At 36.6% G+C, this 17926-nt stretch overlaps 1 protein-coding gene across 2 annotated transcripts in view; it reads left to right on the plus strand.

Annotated features, from left to right (window-relative positions):
* ELF1 (E74-like factor 1 (ets domain transcription factor)) overlaps positions 1-17926 on the plus strand; it is a 57642-nt gene that overhangs the window by 27993 nt on the left and 11723 nt on the right. The window contains exons 3-4 of one of the 2 annotated variants that reach the window (XM_008588874.1): positions 4893-5000; positions 6488-6655. In XM_008588874.1, coding sequence (XP_008587096.1) covers positions 4893-5000; positions 6488-6655 — 276 coding nt within the window. The remainder of the gene's footprint in view (positions 1-4892; positions 5001-6487; positions 6656-17926) is intronic. The other variant, XM_008588875.1, reaches the window with a different exon arrangement.

Here is a 17926-nt window from a genome sequence, read left to right on the forward strand (position 1 = left end):
CCCTCATGGATGGATTAATGCTGTCCCTGGGGGAGAAGGGAGTAATGAGTGAGATCTCGCTCTGTTAGTTCCCATGAAAGCTGGTTGTGTAAAAAGACCCTGGTACCTCCTCTCTCTCTCTTGCTTCCTCTCCCACCATGTGATCTGCTTGTACCTGCCACTTTTCTGCCATGAGTAGAAGCAGCCTGAGGCCCATGCCAGATGCAGCTGTCCCAGAATCGTAAGCCAAATAAACCTCTTTCCTTTATAAATTACTCAGTCTCAGGTATTTCTATTATAGCAACACAAAATGGACTAAAACATATGTTATACTATACAATAGGAATACAACTACCCGAATCCACACTGTGGGAAACTCCATCAGACAAACAGCCTAATTTCTTCAACAAATAAATTGCAGGGGAAAAAAAAATTAGAGGGATGGAGGGTGACATAGAAATGGAAAAAAAAAAAAAAAAAAAACTTAATCAGTCCATTGCATTGTGAAGACTTTACTTGGATTCTGATTCAAACAAAAAACTGTCCACTCTCCCCATCACTATCATTTATGATTTTTGAGACAATTGGTCACTTGAATGCTGATTGGCTATTTAATATTAAGAAAATAGTGATTTTTTTATGTGATAATGATATTATAATTGTTTTCAAAACAGCCTTTTAGAGAGATTTTGTGAAATAATTTACTGCAGAAATGTCAGGATGTGTATAATTTGCATCAAAATAATATGGGGATAGGGAAGTGCATGGGGATATAGATAAATTAAGATTAGTTATGTTATTCTATTTATGCTTGAATATGTTTAAAATTCTCTGAAATAAACATTTTTAGGAGATCTACCTATTTTTCAATTTTGGCCATTGATAAGGCCTAAAAATAATGAACAATGCAATAGCAGTGAACACCCCTAGTATCTAAATTGTGGTCTCTAGGGGACAGCCCGTGGCTCACTTGGGAGAGCGTGGTGCTAACAACACCAAGTCAGGGATTAAGATCCCCTTACCGGTCATCTTTAAAAAGAAAAAAAAAAATTGTGGTCTCTAAACAAACTTACCACTGAAGGTAACAGGACACCTGAAAGAAAAGACTGATTCTGGGTTTGGGACAGGAAATGTATAAGAATAGCCTGTAATGTCTTATCATCCCAAATGTCAAAAATTATTTGGGTCATGTCTAAAAGATCCAGGAATGCCCTTTATTTTCCAAAGATGGGACATTTAGAGCATGATTAAGAATTATAACTGCAGTAGATTGAAGAATATCAAGTGCTTTAAAATCTGTGCATTCACAATGATACTAAAAAAGAAAAAAACAACTCATTGGCCACTTTTGGAAGATGCTAGGAAGCCCATTTATTATTCTGAAACCCATTAAATAATGAAAAAAGAATCGGGTATTTAATTTGCTTTTATCGTATGAACAGTGGCTCAGGATAACCAGATAATGAAGGAAATTTATTCTTTATGGAGAATTCTAACTAATAAATGCTGGAAGAACAATAGGTTTAGAATTACCACCGTTTCAGAACCGCTAATGAAATAGTAGATCTAGGCAACTATCATTCATGACGGCTACAGCCATTAGGTCAAAGACTGATGGAGAATTTTACAATGGATAGATCCAGCTGACAACACTTTAACCTAGTTTTCAGTCTTAACAGTACTGAAAGCAGTTTACCAGATGTTATAGCATCACATCAGGAGGCACACAGAATCATGCAACACCATCTTTGAAGTGTTCTTGCCGAAAAATTGACTGTGAATCTGATCAAACTTCTAGATATAACTAACAGTTTACAGGAAATTCATGGGGGGAGGCATATGGTAAGTGACACTACAGAAGTATAATCAGAAAAATCTAGAGTGGGAACTACAGACGAATGACCCTGTTTCTTTTAAGATAAACAGCATAATGGAAAAAAAGAGGGAGGAAGCACATATCATCAATTGTGATGCATTGTTTGGCTCCTGATTTGCAGGAAGCAATTTTTTTAAAACCCTGAGACACCAGAGAAATTTCAGTATTAACTGGACATCTGATTTAGAGAATAATTAATTTTTTAAAGATGTGATCATGGCAATGTCTTTTAGAGAGGAATACTGTAATATTTACAATTGAATGGTAGGTTGATAGGGGTTCACTTTAAAATAATCCAGTGAATGTATATTGGGCTAGGGAAGTACAGATGAAGGAAGATTGGCTATTATTGTTAATTATTGAATCCCTAGATACATAGGATTCACTTTCTGATTCTCTCTACTTTTGTATATGTTTGAAATTTTCTATGATAAAAATCTTAACCAAAATATGGCTTAAAATTCTCCTTGTTTTTTCTTAGAATCTAAAGGCAACTAAATTGTTATGTATACTAATATTATCATTTTTATCTACCCAGCAGAATTTTAAAATATTTTATAAAATCTATGTAAATGAATATCTACTACTGTATAAAATGTTTAGGATATAGTAAATTGTTGAGCTATCTACCCTTTATTTGTCTAATTTTTTTTAAAATTTAATTTTAAGCGGGCATTTTCCTCAATTCATAGAAGAATTTCAAAGCCTTGACAAAGGAATAATATGCTTTTTTACTATGTCTTTACTTATCTGCAAGTCTTTAATAGGAGTAAATTATAATGCCTTGCTTTCAACATTTTGTTAGAATTTTTGATGCATTTATCTTTCCTGGTTTTAACTGCTATGGAGAAATTGGACTTATAAGCATTTGTTTTTATAGAATATATAATTAAAAAATTAATTGATTCATGTAATTGGGGGAGATAGTCTGCTTTTGAAGACTTCAGTTTTGTACATCTTGAGAGGATGAAAATAAAAAGAGCACATACTTATGGATGTAAGAAACTAGTCAGAAATCTACCGACATCCTCTAGGGTGTTTTTTATAGTAACTCAGAAATGTAACTGCATGCTTTAAGGAGGAAAAGTTTAAAGCTTTTGAAAGAGGAAGATTCTGTGAAGGGATAAATTGCTGTTTGAAAAATCCAGGCTAGATTTCAATTCTTCCCTCTTTTTATATTGGCTATCTTCTTGTTCCTTGACATCCAGAGAGCCTGTGGATATTTGGGTACAAGGTATTAGCTTGAGGGAATCAAGCCCAGAGGTTTGGAATCCTGCAAATGTATCTTTCATATCCAGAGGAAGATTTTCTTCTTGTGGCTTGGCAGGTTGTAGGGACTCCCAGTGTTAGCCATTATTTTATGGGGAAAATGTTCTTTGTTAGGAGTTTCTTCCTAACTGAGAAGAGCTGTGTTAGTATGGGATAACAGATTCTGAACTTCTTGGTATGCATCCTTCAAAAGTTGTCCTGGCCCTCTGTTCCTTTAGCAGTTTGTCCCTTCCAACATGGTATTCCATGGGGGGGGTGGGGGGGGGCGTCAGCCAAATTAATTCAGGTAGAAGGCAATTTACTAATCTCCATTACATTTTGTTTTATAACAGTATAGACTAATCTCATTTTCTTTAAATGACTTATTTGCATGCCCTTGCTACTACTACTATTCTTGCTTTAATCAACCTCTATTCCTCTCACAGTACTTAAATTCTATTTTTTTTTTCTTCTTGTTCAGTCCTATCTTAAATGCCTCAACTTAAGCCCATCTCTTCAGGAAGCCTTCTTAACTTACAATGATATACAGTTGTCTGTAGTCAGTCTGTTCTATATCATAAAATTAATCACTTATCTTCCTGGATAGTATCTGCATATCAGTTACCAATAGTTAAGGGAAAAGGTTATGTATGTTTCACACTATTGTAATTTCCACGTTTCCTAACACAGTTGTGTAAGAGTGATAGGTGCTCAGTGTTATTGTCAGTGAGAACTTGGATTCAATTAAGAATGTTGTAGGTTCTTGGAGATTTTCAGTCTAAAGAGATCATGTGAACTGTTTACGAAATATTTAGGATAATAAATATTACAGTATTCTGATGGAAAGTTAAGCTAAATTTCAAAGAACTACCAATTTCTTGGACGTCTGATTATAGTCTTAATAGTGAAAAAGAAAATGTGATTTTATTCCTCCTCTGGATTGAATAGGAATGGGGAAAAGACAATGTGGGAATGATCATTTTCGTTCATTTGGGGAAAAGAGCTTTTTTTAGCACTGTGTGAAATTAAAAGGCTTATATTTAGTTACACACTGTCAATCCAACCTTGAATCTGAGAGTTTATATATATATTCAAGCTTTACAAAATAACGTGTGTGATTTGTACCTTGGATTAAGCACAGTGTGTAATAGAGTAATTAATGTTCCACAAATCCACCGTAGAAGAATGGTACCAGAATACTATAATTACCAAGGTGTTTAGATTCTAACAATGTGACTTTGCCTAAAAATTCTTGGAAATAGTGATAATTCAATAATTAAAGAGGAATGGAAGAAGATTCAGAGATTAATGGAGACTAATGTTCACATTAGTGACCTAAGAATATTGGAATTGATTTTAGAGCTGAAAAGTACCAAAGAATATCAACCCAGTCATGTTATAGTATGGGGTCTACAGAAACGGAATGACTTGCCCAGTGACCTACTGGTTTAGTGACATAGCGTAAGATTTCTGTCATTCTAGGACCCTTTCCATTCCAGTCCAATGCCCTTATTTATTTCTGAAACTATAAGAATGACCAGTGGTTTCCCTCCAGAGTGCAAGCTCTTACTTACCCTTTTACTTCCCAGCATCTTGCAAAGGTGTTTTGTTTTGTCAGTTACTTAATAGTCAGATTCAGAACAATTTTATATGTTGATTGTTTATATGTATATGTATATAAACTCAAATATTAAGGGATATGTTCTGGTTCAAGAGATCAGCAGTGTGTGAATTTCAGAACAACAGATGTCTTGTAGCTAATTCTATTTTTTTGTTAAATGTATTGTAGTTGAAGCTTCTTGTCATGATGGGGATGAAACAATTGAAACTATTGAGGCTGCTGAGGCACTCCTCAATATGGACTCTCCAGGCCCTATGCTGGATGAAAAGCGAATAAGTGAGTGGTTATGATTGTTCATGGTTATGTACTGTGTAAAGTTATTCTTGCCATCTCTCTCTATCAGATAATAAATGTTGAGAGACCAGAGGACGTGTTTTATATTTTTTGTGTCCCAAGCACATTTTAAGGCACAGTACTAGTTGAGGCATTTTTGCTAATATGTTTAATTAGAAAAGACTTTTAAATTTGGGAAATGAAGCCTTTAGGAACAAAAAAGTAATTTATTAGTTATTAAATATTAGATTATGAAAAATTTCTGCTTTTAACTTCATTGGTGAAAGTATTAGGTTATTTAGGGCCCAAACTATTATAATTTAGTCATCTCTATAGATATTCATCAGTGAATAGACAAAACTCTATTGAAAATTTTACTAATACTTCATGGCATAAAAATTCGCTACCATGGCTGGCCGGTTAGCTCAGTTGGTTACAGCATGATGCTGATAACACTAAGGTCCATGGTTTGATCCCTGTACTAGCCTGCGGCCAAAAAATTAAAAATAAATAAATAAATAAAATTCCTGCCACATTATTGATTCACTTTAAATCCATGTTCTCCTTTGGGCTTTTCTGACAAGGAAGCACTCAAACTCATAAAATTAATTACTAAGTCAAGATATTTATTGAATATTTGCTATATGCACAGTAGCAGTGCATTAGGCAATAATATGATATACAAATGAATAGATATTCTTTTCTTCAAGCTTACAATTTGATTTTGAAAATAAGTAGAATATAATTTTGAAAATAAGTAAATAACTGTAGAAGACAGAAATAAAGGCCATGAGAGTGATAGCAAAGTGTTCTGGATGAGTACTCTAGCTGAGAACATCAGAGATGGGCTTTATTGGGGGGAGTGTTTTCACCTGTGCTATAAATGAAAAATAAGCTTTTAATAGGTAGAGGAGACAGGACAGGGCATTTAAGCTAGAGAGAATGAATTGAGTCAAAGACACAGACCTGTAAAAAAAAAAAAAAATGCAATTTTTGAGATAAAAGTGTTTTGGTATAGCTGACATGTAAGCTTCATGGTGGGTAGGAGATGAAATTGGAAAGGTAGGTTTGGTCTAGATTGTGGAAGCTTTGAAAGGCATGCTGTGGAGTTTGGGTTGCTCTCATCTTTTTTCCCCTACAAACTTTTAGAAGATATGTCAATTTTATTCATCTGATTTTTCAGGGTGTAAAGTTTTTGTGTGGAAGAATAATATGGTCAGATCAGACTTAGGTTTCAGAAGATACCTTTAGCAACAATGTGAAGAATGGAGAAAACAGACAAGATAGCTGGTGATAGGAAGTCAAATAAGAAAGACATTGTAATAGTTTAGTCAAGCCAGGACTGATATAAGGTTACTTGAGAGGCAGAGGAAATGAAAAGGAGGGAACAGATTTCAAGATGTTATTCCTACTTTAATCTTTGCAGAAATTATGAAACTATTTTTTCTACTACCCAGTTCATTATAATTAGTTGATTTTATTTCCATTAGATAATAATATATTTAGTTCATCTGAAGATGATATTGTTGTTGCCCCAATCACCCATGTGTCCGTCACATTAGATGGGATTCCTGAAGTGGTGGAAACTCAGCAAGTGCAAGAGACATATGCAGACTCACCAGGAGCCTCTTCACCAGAACAACCTAAGAGAAAGAAAGGTATGTGGTTAATTTGTTTAGGGCAAACAGTGAAGTCTTGATGTAGAATCTGAATATAATTTTTATTCAGTGTTATTTCTATACCAATTAAAACTTAGATAAGAAAAAATTGAGAGCACAAAACATAAGCAGTATTTCTTTATGTTAGAGTCATTTTTTTAAAAGTAGATTATTTAATACATTTAAAATATTTGTTCTATCTCACAGAAAAGGGATTTCCCAACTTTTTAAAGGCTGAAATTTTTATCTCAACCCTTTTATCCAAGTTCAGACAGAGCTTGGGAGTCAGGGCAGGCCAGCTTCCTCGCAAGGGGCATAATTTGAAAGCCTCTGATGTATACTGGTGATTCCAATATAAGATTATGGTTAGAAGAATACAATGAGTTGGAAATCAGCAGGTAAGTAATTGAAGAGAAAATGTTAGAATGTATTAAATTGCAATTTTTAACTTTTCACAAATTGGGACAGCACTTGAATTTTAAGTCTGACACTCCTTCCATTTCATTGCCTTCTGATTCTGTTCCTGCTTGTTTAATGTTGAGTTTAATATCTTGGATAATGGCATCACTAGTAAGTAAGGGAAATTCCAGAAGCCAGAAATGAAGAGGAAAGTAAAGTAGTAAGCATGAACTGACACTGCAGCAGCTCTGAAGAGCTGAGTAGGATATGTCAAGGAGCTTGGTTTTATTGCCTATGTAAAGGCAGAAGTTTAGATCTTGGGCCTATGCAAGGTGGGGTATTGGACAAAGTCCTCAGAATATAACTGGGACCCTTGAAGAGCTAAAAATTCCCCCTACTGGCACAAACAGATATCAAGGAAGCTTGTATTTTTCAGCTGGGGCTCTAAGTAGAGAAATTCTTCCTTTGAGAATTCATAATCCTAGGCCTGTCTTAACCTAGGTATATGACTAGGTTTTAAACAATCACTGACTTTAGGAATTCCCAGCCAAGTAATTAACATAAAAGTGACCCCAGGGTAGTAATATCTTTGGGGTAACCAGGCAGAAGCTCTTACAAGACTGCTCTGGCAGGTTATATATTTAATCCAGGCTGCACAGGATTTCCTCTGATAAAGCCCTGTTTAAAGTGAACTTGTATTTCAGTATCACAGAATACATGAGAAAGACACTTCCTGACTGAGAAGTAGCAGACATAGAAAACCCTAGGGTTAGTTCTCTAAGAATCTCAGATAAGAGAATTATCAAATAGAAACTTTAAATGAGTATGATTATAATTTTTAAAGCAAAATAATAAAAAACATGGTCAAAGAATAAGACTATTAAAAAAGACCAGGTGGAACTTCCTTTTCTAGTCAAGATGGAATAACAGAACATAGTTTTACTCTCCCACCTGAAACAACTGAAAACACAGATGATATATATTTAACAGTGGTACTAAACAAATTGGACATTAGTCAACAAAAGCCAGTGATACCTGAGAAACAGGAAACAAATGAGGTATACCCTATGATTGTCCCATCTTACTACATGGAGAAGAAATTGGAAAATTTGTGGTATATCGTTACATTAAAATACTATCAGCAATAAAATGGAACGTGCTATTGATATGTATAACAAAAATGGATGAATCTCAATATAATTATGCTAAGGGAAAAATGAAAAAAGAATATGCCTCTTTTATATAAAACTTTAGAAACTGCAAACTATAATGACAGAAAACAGATGAGTGGTTGCCTATGGACTGAGCTTGGTGTGGAAGGGTGAGATGTAAGGATTACAAAATGGCACAAAGTACTTTTGGGGATGATGAATATGTTCATTGTCACAAATGTAGTGATGGTTTCACAGGTGCATACATATGTTAAAACCTATCAAATTGTAAACTTTAAACATGCAGTTTATTCTATGTCAATTATACTTCAATAAACCTGTTTCAAAAAATATAAAACGAACATCCTACCTAATGGGGAAAGACTGATATAATAAAGAATCAAAAAGTACTTATAGAAATGAAATTGAAAACATAATGGATGGGTTAAAACAGCAGATTAGTCCCTACTTATGAAAGAATTTGTAATCTTCAATATACATCTGATGTGGAAAAGACATGAAAGAGTTAGAGATGTAGAGGAATGAATGAAAAGGTCTACATGTTTAATCAAAGTTCTTGGAGGAGAGAATATAAAAAGTGAGGAAGAGGCAATATTCAAAGACTGGGAATTTTTCAGAATGACATTAATCCTCAGCATTGTGAATACTGAATAGTGTAACTACAATAAATCCAGGCCTATATACATTGATAGTAAAAATGCAGAACAACAAAAACCCCTCTCCAAGTTCAAAAAAAAAAAAGAAGAAGAAGAAACAAGAAACAAACCAGGGAGAAATACATTACTTAAAGAGGATTTATTTTTCAGTTGGCAGTTTAGAAGCTCCCAGTAGAGGCTGGAAGGATTAGATATCTTCAAAGTGCTGAGAAGAAGTAACTGTCAACCAAAAATTCTGTACCCAAACAAACTATAATTCATGTGAAGCTGTGTACTTTACCACCTTGAATAGTAAGGAAGATGATGGGAGAGTATGGATAATTGGGTAGGCTACTGGCAGTGTCTGTTATGACTAAAACTAGTGGAGGAAAGCAATGGGAATAAAGAAAATGTTCTCTGTTAGAAAAACAGGTAAACAGCATACAATAAGATGGTATGACGTTATTGAAATCTTGGCTTCTAATACTTGTAATGAACAGTCAGCCAGAAGAATCTGCCTCACAAAAGGGTTCTGTGCAGATGTTTGCAGTGATGAAAGTTGAGATACCTGGCTGACTAGGATACATTTGCAATTTTAAGAGGGGCCTAAAGAGTAGGTATTTTGACCTTTTTATCCCTTACTCTCATTCACCCAAATAAATCGGAAATGTTTTTCTGTTCTGGGGATGGGTTGTTACTAAACTTGTGATTTTTAGCTCTAGAATTCTGTTTTTCTGAGTCATCGCTCTTTATTATATTAACCCAGGAGTCAGCCTCAAGAATGTTGGGGTAGGAGGTAGCGACTAAAGTAGTCATTGTTTCTTACAAACAGCATAGTAGTCTGTTCAGACAGCATGATCATCTCAACCTAAATACAGGCAACGGTGCTACCAAGCTGTGGATCTAGATATATGGCAAAACATCACAAACAAAACTTTAGAATAGTTAATTGATACAGACTAAAGCAGTTGGGATGGACTTACTTTAGAGATTGATGATGGATAACCATGGAGCTTTTTTGCTGTGAACTGAAAGAGATACAGAAAAATGAGATGTTTAACAATACACAGGAAGGCAAATATAGTTAATAGAGTATTGTACATTTCAAAATCACTAAGAGAGTAAATTTCAGATGTTTTCAATATAAAAAAAGTTAAGTATTTGAGGTGACTGATATGTTAAGTAGCTTGATTTAATTATTCCACATGGTATTTATAAATTATAACATTACTTTGTGCCATGAATTTATACAATAATAATTGCCAATTTGCAATTAAAAAAATAAAAATACACAGGAAAATATAAATTAACTATGGATGGGCACCCCCACCTGACAGATGGCAGGAGCGTGCCTGGGGACCTCAGGAGCCATGGGCAGCTCTCACCCCTGTCATAGATACTACTTCTGTGGGGGTGGTCTGCCACAGCCACTACTGCTGCAAGAGCAGCTCACCACCACAGCAGCAGCCACCGCCACCATGCAGGCAGCCTGCTGATCACTCAATTGCACTAACACAAGGAGAGTCACCATCAGAGCCTGTGGAAAGAGGAAAAAGAAAACCCACCCAGCGTCACCCATTCCAAACCGGGGAACCCCAGTATACCCCAGTTCACATATCAGAGTCACAGGATGCTAACTGGGATGCCAACAAGCCTGCCCAGGGACACTCACAGCAGGCAAAGAGTGAAATGGCATCCATGTGCTTCTCCCAAGGACTTGAGAGCTCACCCACATCCTCAATGAACCAACACAGCATCAGTAATCTCAGCAAGGAATATCTAAGCACCCCAGTTCCTAGGCCAGGGAAGCACTCACACAACTTCAACACTTAATATGGCCAAAGTACCCACATGGAGAGTATACTACGCATCTACCCAGAACCAACACTAAAACACCCTACTCACTGGTCAATATGAAACACATCTACAAGAGGAAGTTTCTTTCCTCAAAGCCCGCTCCAGAGTAATAAAAGAAACAACTGCTCTACCAGATGACTGGACATCAATGTACAGATAATAGAAATATGAATTAAAAAAAAAAAAAAGACACCATCAAAAGAATACAATAATTCTCACGTACCAGACCCCGCAGAGCAGGAACCCCTTGAAATAACTGAAAAGGAATTCCAAGTAACAATCTTAAGGAAACTCAGTGAGGAGGAAGAATCAAGATGGCAGAATAGACATCCCCAGCATCACTCTCTCCCTCAACTGACCAATTTGCAACTGTTTAAAAGGCAGACTGCCAGGTTGGGGCCACTAAGCTCAGGATAAGAGGAGGAGAGACCTATAGAATTCAATGAAGAAGGTGGGAGAAGCCACAATGAGAGAAAGCATTCCAACCATTTGAGCCCTGGCCATTTCAAGGCTGGCCCTGGTGAGCACACAGAGCAAGAGCTATCAAACACTGCAGCTGTGCCCTTTGTGTGAAGTTGCTTGGAGACTGCAGGAGAGAGGAGGGCCTTGGTGGCCTCCAGGCCAGCAAGACTACTGACAAGGTTCCCACAGAGCAAGAGCTATCAAACACTGCAGCTGTGCCCTTTGTGTGAAGTTGCTTGGAGACTGAAGGAGAGAGGAGGGCCTTGGTGGCCTCCAGGCCAGCAAGACTACTGACAAGGTTCCTGAGGGCCCACATAGGAGTGAGGGGCCACTGAATGGCCGGTGAGTCATCACACGGGACTGGTGCATGGCCTGTCCCATGGGAGCTGTTTGGAGTGAGGGGGGTGGGAAAGACTGGCCCACTGGAGGAACACTGGGGCACAGTATGGACAGCTGATCTGCCTTCCAGTCATCACAGGCCCATTCAGTGGAGACTAGTGAGGAATATAGAACTGCAGGGGGTGTAGTTTGCTGAAAAGACTAAGGCCCAGGCCAGAGTTTTCACACAATCCAGGTGTATCAGAACTCACAAGACCCAGAAGTGCTTATAAGGTCAACAATTAAAACCTGAGCTGCACAAAAAGTCTTCCCCAGAGAATCAGCAGCAAAGCAGCAATTTAGTTCAACCAGAGGGCCCAAGTGCTGGTCCCCACAGGAAGTTCCCACATTTTAGAAGTAAGCAAAGAACAACTAATTAGTTCCAGTGCAGAGTTTAAATGGTGAGGGTAGCTAATAATACAACACAGAACTGAAAAAAAACCACAAAAACCCAACAGATCAGAGACAAAATTCTGATATCAACCAGTAAAGGTCTAACACCAACAAAGAACACCTATAAAACCAAGGAGAGCCAGAAGCCCTCTGGGCTTCTGAGCCAGGGTGAGGGACTCCCAAGGACCTCATCCATGTCCCCCCCAATGTCTGCATCCAGCACAGCGATGACCACACCACTGCTGGAAGCCCCCAAGGCTCCCAAGCTGAGGTGGGGGTGCTGAGGGCCTCAACCATGCCCTCCCAATGTCCACATCCAGCCCAGCAAAGGAGCCAGCTGTGGGCCAACCCTTCCCCCCACCCCTCCTCCATTTTTTCTCCTTCTTCCTCTCCTGCTGCTCCACAACAACGTCCTAGAATGTAAAATAATAATAATAATAAATAATTTTTTTAAAAAAAGGAAATTCAGTGAGATACAAGAAGACTCAGATGACACAACAAAATGAGAAAAACTATCCAGAATATGAAGGAAGAAATTCACAAAGAGATTAATACCTTAGAAAAAATGTAGCATAACCCCTGGAACTGAAGGATTCATCCAACAAAATAAAAAACATAACCAAGAGCTTAAGCAGCAGGGTAGAGCAAGCAGAAGAAAGAATTTCTGATCTTGAAGATGGTCTTTTTGAAATAACCCAGGTAGACAAAAGAAAAGAGAATTTTAAAAAATGAAGAAAATCTAAGAGAGCAAACAGACAACCTGAAGTGCACAAACATTGGCGTTATGGGTGTTCCAGAAGGGGAGGAGAAAGGAAAAGGCATTGAAAACTTAGTTAATGGAATAATAGTGGAAAACTTGCCAGGAATAGGGAGAAACATGGACTTTCAGATCCAGAAGACTCAGAGATCCCCAAACAGATTGAATCCTAAAAGTTCTTCTCTGAGACACATTATAGCCAAACTGCCCAAACTCAAAAACAGAGTCTAAAAACAGGGGAAAAAAAAGCATCGAGTCATCTCTAAGGGAGTCCCCATCAGACTAACAGCAGACTTTTTAACAGAAACTCTACACCCCAGAAGAGAATGGGGTGATATATTCAAAATACTAAAAGAGAAAAATTGATGGCCAAGAATACTATACCCAGCAAGGCTATCCTTCAGAAATGAGGGAGAAATGGTGTATTTCCCATACAGACAAAAACTGCAAGAGTTCACCACCAGACGATTAGCCCTATAAGGAATTCTCATGGGAGTCCTGCATCTGGAATAATCACTCACAGAAATACACAGGAAAGAACAAAACATGCTGGCTGAACAAAAATGCAAATGAGAAAGAGGAACTATATCTTACCACCTCAAGAAACCAACAGACATCAAAGACAAACAATAAAAGGGGAAGAAAGGAACAAAAGATATTTAAAACATCCAAATGAAGATTGATAAAATGCCAGGAATAAGACGGTACATTTTGATAACAACCCTAAATGTAAATGGATTAAATTCCCAACTCAAATTTTGACAAAGGCTGATTGGATTAAAAAGCTAGACCCAACTGTATGCTGTCTACCTCACTTCACCTGTAAAGACACACACAGAATAATAGTGAAGTCATGGAAAAAGATATACCATGCAAACAGAAGCCAAAAATGAGCAGGAATATCTATACTTATATCAGATAAAATAGACTTTTTTTTTTGTCCTTTTTGAGACCGGCCACACCACGCTCAGCCAGTGAGTGCTGTGAGCGAACTGGTCATCCCTATATAGGATCCGAACCCACGGCGGGAGCGCTGCTGCGCTCCCAGCACCGCACTCTCCCGAGTGTGCCACGGGCTCAGCCCAGATAAAATAGACTTTAAACCAAAAACCATAAAAAGAGACAAAAGAAGGCCATTACATAATGGCAAAGTGATCTATCCAGCAAGAAGACATAACAATCATAAATGTATATGCACCCAACACCAGAGCACCCAGATATATGTAAAGCAAAAGACCAAAAGAAATAGATAGACCCAAATACAGTAATAGTTAGGGACCTGAACACACCTCTCTCAACACTGGACAGATCATCCAGGCAACAAATCAAAAGAGAAACCCAGGATTTAAACTATGCCTTAGACCAACTGGACCTGGCAGATGTCTAGAGAATATTTCATCTAGAAACTACAGAATATATATTGTTATCAGCACATGGAATTTTCTCCAGGATAGACCACATGTTATGGCACAAATCAAATCTCAACAAGTTAAACAATTGAAATCATTCCAAGTATCTTTACAGATCACAAGAGATTAAAACTAGAAATCAGTAACAAGCAGGACTTTGGAAACTGTAAAAATACGTGGAAATTAAACTACATGCTCCTGAATGACCTATGGGTCCTAGAAGAAATTAAACAGGAAATCAAAAAATTTCTTGAAATTAATGAAAATAAAGACACATTATCCCCAAACCTGTGGGATACTGCAAAAGCAGTACTAAGAGGGAATTTCATTCGAGTAAATGCTTACATCAAAAGAATAGAAAGATTTCAAATAAACAATCTAACACTGCACCTGAAAGAAACAGAAAAACAAGAACAATTCAATCCCAAAATTAGTAGATGGAAAGAAATAATTAAGATCAGGGCAGAGCTAAATGAAATAGAGACCCGAAAAGTGATACAAAAGATCAATGAAACAAAAAGTCGTCTTTTTTGAGAAGAAAAACAAAACAAACCATTAGCTAGAGAAGACCCAAATAACAAAAATCAGAAATGAAAAAGGAGACATTACAACTGATACCACAGAAATACAAAGAATCATTAGAGACTGTTATAAACAGTTGTACACCAACAAATTGAAAACCTGAAGGAAATGGATAAATTTCTGGACACATACAAATACCAAGACTGAACCAAGCAGAAATAGAAAACTTGAACAGACCAATAACAAATGCGATTGAGTACGTAATCAGCAGTCTTACAACAAAGAAAAACCCAGGATGGGATGGGTTCACTGCTGAATTTTACCAAACCTTTTAAGAGGAATTAATACCAATTCCCTTCAAACTATTCCAAAAAATTGAAACAGAGGCCATTCTCCCAAACTCATTCTATGAGGCCAGCATCACTCTGATACCAAAATCAAAGATACAACAAAAAAAGAAAACTACAGGCTAGTATCTCTAATGAACATAGATGCAAAAATCCTCAACAAAATATTAGCAAACAGAATACAACAACATATCAAAAAAATTATACACCATGATCAAGTGGGATTCATCCAGGGATACAAGGATCATTAAACATATGCAAATCAATAAATGTGATTCACCACATCAACAAAATCAAGGACAAAAGCCATGGGGGTATCTCAATAGATGCTGAAAAAGCATTTGACAAAGTTTAACATCCCTTCATGATAAGCAAATTAGGTATAAAAGGAAATTATCTCAACCCAATATACAGCAAACCCACCACCAATGTCATCCTGAATGGGGAAAATCTGAAAGCTTTCCCCTTAAGAACCAGGAACAAGATAAGGAGGTTTGCTCTCACCACTCTTATTTAACACAGTATTGGAAGTACTAGCCAGAGCAATCAGGCAAGAGAAAGAAATAAAGGGCATCCAGATTGGAGAAGATGAATTCAAACTGTCCCTGCATGCATTCTGTCTCTTCTATAGAAAGAATCCTAAAGATCTGCAGAATAGCTCTTAGAGCTGATAAACAATTTCAGTCAAATTGCAGAATACAAAATCAACATGCAAAAATCAGTAGAATCTTTATAATCCAATAACGAACTAGCAGAAGAAGAAATCAAGAAAGCAAGCCCATTTACACTAGTCACCAAGAAAATAAAATACCTAGGAATAAATTTAATCAAGGAGGTGAAAGATCTCTACAATGAGAACTACAAATCACTGCTGAAAGAAGGTAAAGAGGACATAAAAAGGTGGAAAGACATTCCATACTCTTGAATAGGAACAATCGCCATTGTGAAAATATCCATACTACTTAAAGCAATCTACAGATTCAATGGAATCCTCATCAAAATACCAGTTTTATTCTTCATAGTAATAGAAAAAACAATCCTAATATTCATATGGAACAACAAAAGATCCCAAATAGCCAAAGCAATCCTAAGCAAAAACAAAAGAAATAAAGCCAGATGCATAACGGTACTTGACTTGAAATTATATTACAAAGCTATAGTCACCAAAACAGCATAGTATTGGCATAAAAAGAGACACAGGGACCAATGGAACAGAATAGAGAACCTAGAAATCAACCCACTTACTTACAGCCAACTGATCTTTGACAAAGGCACAAGAACATAAATATAAGACTTGAAACTATAAAACTCCTATAAGAAAACAGAAGAAGCACTCCAGGATGTAGGACTAGGCAAAGACTTCATGAATAAGACCACAAAAGCACAGGCAACAAAAGAAGAAATAAACAAATGGGATTATATCAAACTAAAAACCTTCTGCACATCAAAAAGAAAGAATTAACAGAGGGAAAAGATAACCCACAGAATGAGGGAAAGTATTTGCAAACTATGCATCCAATCAGAGATTGATATTCAGAATATACAAGGAACTCAAACAACCTAGCAGTTAAAAAACAAGTAACCTGATTAATAAATGGGCAACGGAACTAAATAAGCATTTCTCAAAGGAAGATATACAAATGGCCAACAAACACATGAAAAAATGCTCAATGTTTCTAAGGATCAGGGAAATGCAAGTCAAAACCATATTGGGTTATCATCTCATGCCATTAGACTGGCCATTGTCAAAAAGACAGAGAATAACAAAAGCTGCTGAGGATACAGAGAAAGGGGAACTCTCCTACACTGTTGGTGGGACTTTAAAGTAGCAGTTATGGAAAACACTATGCCGGTTCCTCAAACAAATACAGATAGAACTGCCTTGCAATCCAGCAATCCCATTACTGGGTATATACCCAAAGGAATGGAAATCATCATGTTGAAGGGATACCTGCCCTCCCATGTTTACTGCAACTCTATTTACTATAGCCAAGAGTTGGAAACAACCTAAATGTCCACCAGCAGATGACTGGATAAGGAAAATGTGTACATATATATATATATATATATATATATAAAATGTGTGTGTGTGTGTATATATATGTATACATTACACACACACACACACACACACACACACACACAGTGGAATACTACTCTACCATAAAAAAGAGTGAAATTCTGCCATTTGCAGCAACATGGATGAACTTAGAGAAAATTAAGTGAAATAAACTAGGCACAGAAAGAGAAATACCAAGTGTCATCATTCATCAATGGGAGCAAAAAAGTAAATAAAGAATCACAATAATTCATTGAACTTTCAAAAGGAGAGAACAGAACTGAGTCCACCAGAGGTGGGGGAGGGAAAGGGGGTAGTGAGAAATTGGTAAAGGGCCACAAAAAATGATTACATTGTGTAATGATGAATATACTAATTACCCTGATTTAAGCATCGCATATTGCCTATAGGTATTGATATTCAGTGCTGTACCCCACATATGTACAATCGTTTCATTAAATAAAAAAATATATAAAAATAAACTATGTAGTTCACCAAAATTTTGCCTTATATATTTTCTATATATCTAAAGTTTAGGGAAGTTTCCAGTACTTGAGAACTAACTGTATGCAGGGATGTATTTAATAGATAGAAAAGGTAAAAATCCACTGCTACTACCTTCAAAAGATTACATAACCAACAGGCAGACAAACTTATATGAATTTGAGTCCAAGTTTTATCAGCGTCAAGAGTGTTTTCCAGAATCTTAAGAAAGCACTTAGTATGGTCACCTCAAAGACAAGAAACATTAAATTTAACATCATTTTTACAGATGAGCCAAAGTGTTATTTCTTATATAGATGTGTTTGTGACCTAACCTACATTAATGTTCAATTTTTACTGAAGTTATTTTCCTTTTAGTAAATAGCGTTTTGAAAAAC

The sequence above is a fragment of the Galeopterus variegatus genome, unplaced genomic scaffold (genome assembly GCF_000696425.1).
Source record: "Galeopterus variegatus unplaced genomic scaffold, G_variegatus-3.0.2 Scaffold5079, whole genome shotgun sequence".
Taxonomy (NCBI): domain Eukaryota; kingdom Metazoa; phylum Chordata; class Mammalia; order Dermoptera; family Cynocephalidae; genus Galeopterus; species Galeopterus variegatus.